General features: G+C 65.8%; 2 protein-coding genes across 12 annotated transcripts in view; one reads left to right on the top strand and one right to left on the bottom strand.

Annotated features, from left to right (window-relative positions):
* CHID1 (chitinase domain containing 1) overlaps positions 1 to 1,583 on the top strand; it is a 16,656-nt gene extending 15,073 nt beyond the window's left edge. The window contains exons 10-12 of the mRNA XM_011380818.2: positions 874 to 954; positions 1,178 to 1,220; positions 1,426 to 1,583. Coding sequence (XP_011379120.2) covers positions 874 to 954; positions 1,178 to 1,220; positions 1,426 to 1,524 — 223 coding nt within the window. The 3' untranslated portion in view covers positions 1,525 to 1,583. The remainder of the gene's footprint in view (positions 1 to 873; positions 955 to 1,177; positions 1,221 to 1,425) is intronic.
* A 2,002-nt stretch (positions 1,584 to 3,585) lies between these two features.
* Positions 3,586 to 11,072, bottom strand: part of TSPAN4 (tetraspanin 4) — a 22,415-nt gene continuing 14,928 nt past the window's right edge. For 6 of the 11 annotated variants that reach the window (XM_011380802.2, XM_011380804.2, XM_011380803.2 and 3 more), the window contains exons 4-9: positions 7,249 to 7,440; positions 6,186 to 6,260; positions 5,251 to 5,352; positions 5,049 to 5,180; positions 4,889 to 4,972; positions 3,586 to 4,064 (exon numbers count right to left, since the gene is read on the bottom strand). In XM_011380802.2, the coding sequence (XP_011379104.1) occupies positions 3,996 to 4,064; positions 4,889 to 4,972; positions 5,049 to 5,180; positions 5,251 to 5,352; positions 6,186 to 6,260; positions 7,249 to 7,440 (654 nt within the window). In that variant the 3' untranslated portion in view covers positions 3,586 to 3,995. The remainder of the gene's footprint in view (positions 4,065 to 4,888; positions 4,973 to 5,048; positions 5,181 to 5,250; positions 5,353 to 6,185; positions 6,261 to 7,248; positions 7,441 to 11,072) is intronic. The other 5 variants (XM_023523739.1, XM_023523742.1, XM_023523738.1 and 2 more) reach the window with 1 other exon arrangement.

Here is an 11,072-nt window from a genome sequence, read left to right as displayed (position 1 = left end):
ACCAGGAAGTGGGGTCCCCCAGGAGTGTGTTTCATGTACACTCAGCTGTTACTGGGGGTGACCATGGAGGCCTCCACAAATGAAGAAGTGCACAGTCAGGGCACTGCCACGACCTGGGGTGGGACCAGGGCCTCGGGCCGGCTGGGCTGGGGCACCCTGCCCCGCCCGCTCTCCCCACGGGCACTGGGCGGCGGCAGGAGCCGTGCTTCAGTCGAGGGCCGTCCAGGCATTTTGGATGGGTAGAGCTAGCCAGGAGGACGTGGCTTCCGGAAGGTTTGGGAAACTCTGCCCTGGCCTGCCGTCCCTGGAAAGCCAGGGTGGGGGCTCGTGGGGCCTCTGGAAGCTACCCAGGCCCTGGTCACGCTCAGGCCTGTGGCTTGTCCACCCCCACGTGCCACACCCCAAGCAGCCCCCGAGCCCTGCAGGTGTCCTCACGCCACCTGCCAGACATTCAGCTCAGGGATTTCACAGCAAAGGGCTCACTCGGGACACCGAGCACTGTGATGCAGGTGGACGCCGACCCAGACTCAAGCTGGGCGCTACAGGTTTCCGCTCAGACCCCAAGCCTGTGGGTGTTTGCTCCTCCCCTGAGATGCGAGGTGCCCATCCCACAGCCGCCCGCCAATATTCCAGGCCCTGCCCCACGGTCCTGCCTCCTGGCACCTCCTCACAGCGAGGGTGCACGCACGGCGCTCTGGACACTGGGACAGTGGCCCTGTCACAGCCCCGAGTCTTGCCGCCCCCAGGTGGTCTTACTCTTGTGATGGCTGCAGCCGCCTAGTCCAGGTGTTCGGGCCCTGGGCGAGGCCTTGGCGGGGCTGGGGCACCAGACGGACAGGAGGGCTGCCACACATGTCCTCCTGGCCTCCCCAGGTACATCCAGACGCTGAAGGAGCACAGGCCCCGGATGGTGTGGGACAGCCAGGCAGCAGAGCACTTCTTCGAATACAAGAAGTGAGTGTGAGCTGGGCCTGGGCAGACGGGGCGCGGGAGCTGCGCTGAGGCTGGCCACAAGCTCGACCCCTGCCCTGGGGGCTGACCTGGCTGAGGAGCTGGTTGTGGAGGGCTTCTGCCAGCCAGACCCGACACCCGGGGGGGAGCAGGAGGGCCCACACTCCGTCCTGTGGGAGGGCTGGGGGCACCCAAAGCAGGAGGCAGATGGTTCCGTCTTTTGCAGAAGCCGCCAGGGGAGACATGTCATGTTCTACCCGACTCTGAAGGTACGTGGGCCCAGCAGGCACGGCCCTCTCGATGACCCTTGTCCTCAGCGAGGCCGAGGTGGGGAGAGGGAGCCAGTGCCGGGTGAGCTGCTCCACCCCAGGGAGGAGGGGCTCAGACCTGGGCACGCTCTCAGGTCAGGAGGGCCGCCGAGGGCTGTGATGGGGACGCGAGGCAGAGGCTGGCTGACACCCCTGTCTGCCACAGTCCCTGCAGGTGCGGCTGGAGCTGGCCCGGGAGCTGGGCGTCGGGCTGTCCATCTGGGAGCTGGGCCAGGGCCTGGACTACTTCTACGACCTGCTGTAGGCCCGCCGCAGCCCAGTGCTCTTCTCAGCGGCATGCAAAATACAGACTCTTTTTTTGTCTTCCTGGCCAGTGTTTGCTGCGGGCCCTGGGGGCAAAGGAGCCAGGCTCCCCAGAAACAGGCCCCTCCCACCCAGCCTCGTGGGCAGGGTTGGGGAGGACCCACGGTCCCCGCCCCTTGGTGGCCAGGAGTGCACATGCTCCGTGGCTTGTGCTTCATGTGGGTCTGGGAGATCTGGGACAGACAACGTGCTTGCTCACGCTGGCCCCTGGCAGGGCAGCTCTGCCTGGTGTCTGTCACCCCAGCCTCTCGGCGCCCAGGCTGGCTCACCCACTTTCCTCCCCAGAGGCCGTAGCCCGAGCTCCGTGGCGTCCCTGAGCGCTGGGAGTCCCGGGGCCAGGGCGGGTATCTGTCCTTGGTCAGGGCCTGGCTGTGAGCGGACGGTCAGCTTCAGGGCCCAGGCAGAATCTGGCCCCGCTGGGGGTGGCTTTGGCCCCCACTTCTGCTCAGGTGGTGGGTCAGGCCCTGCAGAGCACCCCATCTAGGCCTGCCCTCGGGTCATTGGGAACAGCTCATCCTGGAAAATGGACCCAGCCCCCCAGACCCAGGGTGGGGTAGGGCCGTCCCAGGCATGCACGGGTGCCCATCTGCACCTGGGTTGGCGGGTGGGGACGCTGACCAGCACACGGGGCCACAGCGGGGCTCCCTGAGTTCCTCAGTTCCACAGTTCCCAACTTCAGGCCCCAAGGGAAGAGGAGGGTGGAGGCCACCACTTAAGGGGCGGGGCACTGGGTTCTGGTGTCGGCGGTCTATGCCGAACTGGGGGCCCACAGTGCAATTGGAGTGTAGGTGGATGGGCGGCCGATGGGGCACTGGGTATGCGTGGGGGCTCCTCAGCTTAGGGTTTGGAAGACGTGGGGGTCCAGTTAAGGGGGTGGGGAATTGGGAGGGGGGTCCTAGGGCTGAACCCTGTGAGTCAGGGCTGGACACAGACAGTGCCTGGAGTCTGAGAGGCCATGTACAAGGCTGAGAGCCAAGGGCCCACATCTGCAAGCCCTCACATGGGGTGCTTGGGGACAACTGGGCAAGGGGGAGGTCACGCCTTCTATCACACGGGGACCTGGGCACAGACCAGAGGGCAGAGTGCGCCGGTGGGGTTAGACGGGGCCAGCTTTGCTGGACGTGACTGGCCTCGGGGCCGCTCACTTGCTGCTGCTGTGTAAGCAGCAGTTTGGTTTTGTGTCAGCCTCGTGTCCCAAGACCCCCTGTCTCCGCGTATTAGCTCTGGTGGCAGATTGACGTTGCAGTGGCCTCCATGGAGCCTGGACAGGCAGTGTTGGGGGGAATCGGGGAGCAGCCAGGCACCCTGGTGGTCTAGGTTGTGTCCGTGGCTGTAGTCAGTGCTTGGCAAGTGTCACCAGGTGGGTCTGCCACACAAGAACAATGACAGCAGAGCCAGCAGAAATGGGGAAACCGAGGTTACAGAGCGGAGTGCTGGGGGTCAGCTCGGAATGCTCCTAAGATGGGCCTGTCCTCAACCTGAACCCCAGACCATGACCCTCACTCCCCATCAGTGTTTGCAGGAGGCTCCGCCCCTGCCTGATATTCGAGATGCAGCTAGACCACTGCCCTGGTTCTGGGCCCCGTGACGCCTGCCCTGCTCCCGATGGCCCGCATTATTGAAAAGTACGGGCAGTTCCCGGGAACAAACAGGAGTAGATATAAGACAAAGCTAAACTCCATTTGCTAGGGCACCCCTGGGGCGGGGGGCCACCGCACATCGGGAGCAGGGACAGAGATGGCATTCGTGGATGGGCTGTGGACCGGTCAGGAGGCTCAGGGCCATTCTGGAGCCTCTGTGCCACTTGGAGCCAATTTCACGGCAGTTTTGCGGCTCCTTGGAGGGGCAGGAGCCCCATCTGCCTGGCCTGGTGGCTCACTTGGGCCTGTGTCCAGAATCCCACCCCAGGCACCAGGCCCGTGTTGGCGGTGGGGGTTCCCCAGTCACGTGGGGTTTGCCTAGGTGTGGCACCCCATGGGGATCAGAGCAGCAACAGACACAGTTAGGCGGGTAGTGGGGGCTGCTGCCCACGTTTTATTAAGGTGTGCAGGAACCTGCCGGGGCCCCACGTGGAATGTGGGTGACGGGGCTACAGCCCCACCTTAAGCACCAGGACCAGCAGTAGGCCCCTGACCACCGCCCCCTGCCCTGGACGGGGTCCCGGGGGCAAACACTGCTCTGGAGAATACATGGATGTAAAAGTGAAAAGCGCCAGAAGCCCCCAGCCCCGGCAAGTGGCCAGCACTCAGCCACCTCCTCTGTCCCAGTGCTCAGACCTGGCCAGGGATCCTAGGGGCCCTGGCTGGCCCACTCATCCCGTCCCCCATGCCCAGGCTGGTGCAGAGCCCCCGAGGTCATCTCTGGAGGGCGACATCCTTTGGCAGCGAAGCAGGGTGGCAGGCGGCGGGCAGCCTACGCACAGTAAGTGTCGGCCTTCACCACCTGGCAGTACATGGTCATCGCGAAGGTCAGGCCCAGGATCTGCAGGGACACAAGGGGCTGGCCGGAACTCCGAGGAGCCACAAGCCCAGAGGGGGTCCTGCCACAGTGGGTGCCCCAACTCCAACAAGCCTGAGTCCCCGGCCCGGGCCCCTTCTCTGGGGGTGCCCCCATCCTTGGCAGTCCAGGTCCATCGCAGCCATGCTTCCTCTGAGCCTCCGGGCAGGGCCCGCCCACCACAGGCATCGGCACCGGGGCCTCCGAGGGCTCAGCGTCCAGACCCACCTTCCCCTTGGGCTTGGCCACTCTGGGCTCTGCCAGCGGCTGCAAGGCCTGTCCACTCCGTGCTGGGCCACGTGCCACCTCCCAAGCTGCTTGAAGGCCCCCGTGCCCTGCCTCTCGCCCATTCGCCCAGCTGCAACCGCCACCTCCAGGTACCCATCAATCTGGCATCAACCGCCCACTGTCTGAACCCCAGGAACGGCAGCAACCCTGACGACCAAGGTTGCTGACAGCATAGCCTCCCGCTCCCCGGGGACTGACAGGCGGGACTCATGGGGTGGGGGCCAAGAAGCGCGGCGGGGGAGCAAGAGCCCGCCTGCTGGACCTGGGCACTGGCCCGGGCCACCCACCCTCGCTCTGCACTGGGCAGCCCTGTGGCCACCACCCACCAGGCCACTGGGGCTACAGGAGCCCAGGCTGCACCTCCATCCACTAGGAAACGGGGTCTCTGCACAGGAGCCCAGGGCAGCCATCTGCCCCTGAGGTGGCAGAGGTCCCCTCCCCAGAGGTCGCCATCCCCCATGACCATCCCCCATGAACTTGGACCCGTGCGGGCAGGGCCTCTGCCGCTGTTCACTCCGCACCTGCACCAGCGCCGTGCACAGTCCAAAGACGCCCACGGCCAGGAGGTTCTCCTGCAGCCACATCTTCACCGTTTGGTAACATGGCTGCAGAAGGAACGGGCGTCACCGGGGCCGGCTCCCCCCACCAGGTCCCGGGGCGGGCAGGGGGGCGCGGGCTCACCGCCTTCCACCACGTGCCGGGCGCGTGCAGCCCGCAGCTCTCGCTGAACTCCAGGCAGCAGGAGTCGGGCACGCGCGTGGCATTGTAGACCTCAAACCAGTCGGTGTAGTTGGCGACGCCACAGCAGCGGAACTGTGGGAGAGGCGCGAGCTGGGACGCTGCGGGGCGGGGGCTCACCCGGCCCCCCCGGCCCCCCACTCACGTCGGTCTGGATGATGCTCCAGGCGTTGGTGAGCCCCACGTTGCCTGGGGTGCCGTACAGGTGCAGGCCCTTCTTTAGGTCTCGCTGGGCGTACCTGTCGATCTGCAGGCACAACGGGGTGAGCAGGCCCGTCCAGGTGGGCTCAGCCACCTTCGCGCAGACCCCGCTTTGCCTGCCCCCTGTCCCCCTCCCTGGAGTCACCTCCTCCCAGAAGCCCCCACAGCACCCAGGCCTTTGCCCCGTCATCGTCCTGGGCCACCCGAGGTGCTGAGCATCGGGCTAGAGTCGGACACGGACGGACAGGCGCAGGCACTCGGGCCGCACCTGCACCCACTGGTCAGGGCGCACACATCCCCGCATGTCAGCCGAGGGGCCCTGAAGCGCCAACGCCCGGGGCAAGGAGCACTGGGCGCCCAGGTCTCTGTCCCCAGACCACATCCCATGAAGGACCAGGGCGCCTGGGAGAACGGCCCATGGCAGGGCTGGGCAGGAAATGCCCAAGAAGGGCCTGGAGTGTCTTCTGGCACCAGAAAAAAGCGCTCCACCAAAAGGACACTGTGGGGGCAGGCCAGGGGACACGTGCCAGCCGAGCGGGCCCCATGGCAGAGCAGGACAGAGGAGCGAGACAGTCTCGGGTTAAAGCCCGAGGACTCAGACACGTGAAGGGGCCCTCGCTGCCCTAGGCAAACGGCCAGTAACCACGGGGAAGGGAGCGTTCCCAACCAACCCATACGCAGCTGGCGACGGCACGGCCTCCGACGTGCCCGCTAAGCCTGGCCCCAGTGGCCGTGGTTAAAACCTAACCGTTGGCCTTGGGTCCCGTCAGTTGGATGAAGAGGCCACTGTCGTCCACACAGAGCATGGGGTCTGTGACAGCCGTTCTCAGCCCCCCACAGAGCTGTGGCCCCTGGCTGGGTGGGCAGAGGTGGCCATACCTTGTCTGTATAGGCGAAGAAGAGGATGGTGACGGTGGCCTCCAGAAGGAACACCAGCAGCAGCATCACGAAGAACTGGGAATTGGGGGGACAGCCTCAGCGACCCGGCCCAGCCCTCAGCCCCACCTCCCTCGGAACCTGCAGGCTTTGTCCGTCTCACTGGACCTCTGCAGCATAGGCCTCAGGCCGGCGAGTGGACACGTGTGCCCTATGCCTGGGTCCCCGTGGTGGGCAGACAGTCGGAGCGATGCCCTCGGGGCAGGGGTGGGTCAGACGGCAGTGGTCCCTCGGTCACAGCCCTCGGGGCAGCCGGGGGGGCCACTGCCAGCACAGGCAAGACCAAGGTGGGGGTACGGCTACCTGGAGCAGAAGCCCCACCTCTGACTGCACGCACGCCGCCTGGCCAGCACCACCACTCAGTGCCACGGAGGCACCGCCCTGGCCTGGCCCCTGGCATTCTGGGCCGAGCTGAGTGGAGGTGGTGGCCTGGGCCCGCCCCGCTTCCCTGCATGACACTCCTCCAGAAAGGAGGACAGACAGAATGCAGCCTGGACCCGGGGTGGGGAGCAGGTAAGCGGGCCCCATCCTCTCCAGGAGACCCCAATTTGCTTTCCCTCAGTCTGAGCTCCGAGCATTAGTGAGCCCCGTGTTGATGCTCCAGATCTCAGGGCCCACTCAGGGGACATGGCAGCCTCGTCCTCGGTGCGAGGGGACCACAGCATTATAATTGGAAGGAGCCTGGCCCAGGGGCCCCTCCCCTCTGTGATACGGACGTCCCCTGGGTCGGGAGCCCGGCTCATCTCCAAGGCTGAGGTCGGGCTAGGGCCCAATCAGAGGGCCCCAGGGCCACGAGGCCTGGGACAGCAGGCAGGATGGGGTCCCGGGAGGGGTGGGCTGAGGACAGGCCCAGTGCAGGATGGAGGGGTGCAGCCTGGCACACGTGTGCACACGCGTGTCCCTGTCCTGTCAGAGGAAGCCCCGGCCTGGCCTGGGAGACCCAGAGGCGGAGCCCACGTGTCGGGGAGCCCCGCACCCCATCCCACGGGCCCCTCCCCGCACTCACGGTGAGCAGGAGGCACCTGTTCTCCTTGATGGCCCCGATGCAGCCCACGAAGCCGATGGCCATGACCAGGGTGCCGGTGACGATGAGCAGATTGGCGGCCGACAGGGAAGGGAAGGAGGAGGACAGGGTGGCGAAGTTCCCCTGCGTGGCGGCCAGCCAGATGCCGACCCCCAGGATGCCGCAGCCTCCCAGCTGGGACCAGCAGGGCAGGGAAAGGGGAGGTCAGGTGCCATCTGCATGCCCTGCACCCCGGGACAGCAGGCCAAGGTCCCGCCAGAGCCCCGAGGCAGCCAGGGTGGCGTCCAGGGCACCGCGGCCCGCCCCTCTGACCTCCCAGGGCCGGGTACCCCTCCCCGTCTTGTTCCGTGTAACTCCCAGGCTGGTTCCCCACATTAACCCCAGTCCATGCCAATGACACAATGCTCGGGTCCCACGCCTGTGGCTTAGCTGCACTGGGGCTGGGGTCGTTTGTCCGAGGACACTCTGCCACTTGGGTCACGAGCAGGCGCCTTGCTGAAACATCTTGGACATGGGCCCCCAGACACCACCCCTCTACGCAGCGTCCCCCTCCAAGCCCAGCCCCGCAGCCTCTCGGCCTGAGCAGCCCAGGGAGACCCGACCGAGGGCTCCGTTCCTATGGGCCCCTCTGGGTGTCTCCAGCTGTCCCCTACCAAGTGCAAGCCCCAAAGCATGGGCTGGGCCCCGCAGGAGTGCCGGCGGGTGTCAGGCGGAGAACACCCCACCGGGCCCCGGCCGCCCCCAACCACTGGAGCCTTCATTGGGTTTCGTAGCTGCTCGTTGATGGAAGTCAGTTAAAGAGGAAGAAGGTGGCAAGGTGGCAACAAAGCGACAGGCTCTCAGCCTTGTGCGGTGACGGGGACGCCTGGCCTTGGGGACCGAGGGGCCGGGGCCAGCTGGGGGCTCTGCCCCCGCCCTCGGCATTGAGGCCTTGGGCCGTGGGTCCTCTCAGGATCGGACGGGAGGATGTGTTCTGGGGTGTGGGCTGGGGGCAGGCCACCTTCACCTGGTCCCACGCATGACCACCTGGGAGCCGATGGCCGATGGAGAAGGCCAGGCAGCCGGGGGCTGCACGGCCGCGGGACTGGGCAGGACTTGGGGCCCTGTGCCCCCACCAGGCAGGGCACTCCGGGGCTCTGGGTGCTCACTCTGTCCCAAGACAAGCTGTGTGACCAGACTCTGAAGGACACAATGTCCGCCCAGGGCCACCATGAGCCCCATGTCACCCCACGAAAGTCTCCCCAGCCTTGACGGCCAGACTCGCACCCCATTTTCCAGACAAGTGAACTGAGGCTGGGAGACGAGCCAACCACACCCCCCTGGCCTGGGGCCTCCACGCCGCCAAAGACCCCTCACCTCAGGTGGGCCCTGTGGGACCTAAGCCCCTGTCCGAGGAAGCCTCCCCGCTCCTGCCAGCAGCGGTCAGCCCTGGCCACAGAGTGAGGGTGGTGGCTGCCACTGAGTCCCCCATAACTCACCCAGGAGTGTGCAGCACGCATTAAGCCCGGCTGGCAGGAGACTGCAGTTATGGGAAGGCTGAGGGACGCAGCTCCCAGCCGGCCTCCTGTGTGTCTGGGGTCCCTCTGAGCCTTGCCCAGGGTGGGCGGAAGGAGGGCCCACTGAATGAATGCCCATCCCCAGTGGCGGGTCCAAGGCCAACCACACCCATCCCTATTTACGCCTTCAGCAAAAAACAAGAGTCCTGTCTAAAAGTCGCAAACGCCTTTTCCGATGCTGCTGGCTTAGGCGCAGGCTGGGAAGCTCTGCTCAACAGCCCCCCGGAGCTGGGGGTCCAGATGTGGCTCCGCAGCGCCTGGTGCAGCCAGCATGCCTGTCTGAGCCCCTCCTGGGGCAGGGCGGGCGCTGCAGCTCCGGGCGGGGAACTGACGGGCCGGCCGCAGAGGCTGACTTGCCCCGCACTGACCACACAGCCCTGGTGGTTCCTGAGCCACCACGGATGACAAGTGCTTCTGCCTGCTGCCACGACTCGAACCCGTGAGGCCTCAGCACAATGTCCAGCTCAGGGTGTCTCCTGATGAGGTTTTAGGGGGCCCGGGGGAGGCTGCCCACATGGCAGATCCAAGACCCTTTACCTAAACACATGGCCTGGGGTCTGTGCCCCCCACAATGCCAGCACAATCCCGGCCCACGCCACACGCTGGCCATCCTCACCCCGGCCATCCTCACCCCAGCTGGGTTTGGGCAGAGCCCAAGGCCAGGGCAGGGTCTGCTGGCTGCGCAGAGCCAGCGGAGGCCCCCATCAGCAAGGGGAGGGGCTGTCCACGGTGCCGACCACAGGCGAGGCCACCACGGAGCGAGGCTGGGCCACTGGCACCTCTGGGCATCCTGAGCCTGCCTGTGGGAGGCGCCACTTGTGACATCACAGGGCACAGAGGAGCGGGGACAGGTGCTGGCTCATTTAATCCTCCCACCTGACCTGCAGGAGAGGAAACGAGGGGCTGAGGGGCCGCCCCCGGCTGTGCTACCCTGCCATGTTCATCAAAACACCCCGCACCTCATCCCCACAGCCTCTGGGTCTAGTGGGAACCCTAAGGACCCCAGGGGAAGGAAGACTGCAGCTGGGGCCACCCTGCGGGCTCTGCATGCAAAGGCAACACTGCAGACCAGCACATGTGGGCAAGGGACGGGCCAGGGCGGGGAGGCCACACATGGGGGACCGCCCTCTGTGGAGGACCCTGGGAGTCAGGGTCTCTGGCTGGAGGACAGTGACCCACTGGGTCTGGCCGACCCCAGGCCCCTCGCCAGGTTCACAGAGCTGGTACCGGAAGGTCACAATTCAGGCCGAGTCCCCAGGCCCAACCACGGTGGGTGGGGCTGCCTCTCAGGGAGCTGCTGGTGCAAAGGGGAAAATGTCATTTAAAACCGAAAGTGCCGGGGAGGCTGGCTCTGCCTTCAAGGGCAGCGGACGGCTCCAGTCAGCAAGAAAACACGACGACGCTGTCCCATGGGGCTGCATGGAAGGGCACGGGGAGGACGGTGCCGGCAGGGTGGCTGCGGGGAAAGGGGGCCAGTCCGGGCTCCGGGGGACACAGGAGAGGGGTTCCCCACCACCGGCCCCAGTAGAAACATAGTTCCTTAATTAACTCTCCACAAAGTGTCCTCGCCTCCACCCTGAGATGGCAGGAGAGACACTCGCTGGCTGTCGCCCAGGTGCATGCCAGCACACACACTCAGCCCACGCTGTCACAGAAGCCCCTCACTGTCACACGGTGACACCCACGACAACACGCACACGGCCACGCATCACAGACATGCTGCCCCCACAAGCCCCCAGGCCCCTCCACGCTCAAGCACATTTGCACAGAACAGTCGACCAAAAACTCAGACACACGTGCCTACAGAATACGCGCACGCGCGTAATAAAATCACCTGTAATTCCGAAATATTTCTGCGTATGAAGCTTTTAAAACATTTTGGCAGGAAAATTACAGCCTCCCAGTGCAGGAGAAAATGGGCCTTGTCACACCCAGACACAGACCATAGAACACTAGATAATGGGGCTGCGGTCCCCAGAGGCCGGGAGCTCCAGGCCCTCCCGGGCCAGGCTGGCCAAGAGGGTGCAGCAGGGGGCCCAGGACCCCACCCCAACCCCAGCACCTCCCCAGACCCTCGCTCACTGCCTAGGGCACTGGCTGGACCCCCCTCCTCTGCCAGGCAGAAGCCCAGGTGGGCCCAGGAGCAGACCCCAACCCCACGACAGCTTGGGACAGAAGGCCAGCCTGTTCCAGGCCTGCCATCAACTGGGGCCTCCCTGTCCCCCTCCACGCACCCCGAACCCGCGCCCT

The sequence above is a fragment of the Pteropus vampyrus genome, unplaced genomic scaffold (assembly GCF_000151845.1).
Source record: "Pteropus vampyrus isolate Shadow unplaced genomic scaffold, Pvam_2.0 Scaffold405, whole genome shotgun sequence".
In the NCBI taxonomy this organism is placed as follows: Eukaryota; Metazoa; Chordata; class Mammalia; order Chiroptera; family Pteropodidae; genus Pteropus; species Pteropus vampyrus.
This window is presented reverse-complemented; position numbering and strand designations above follow the sequence as displayed.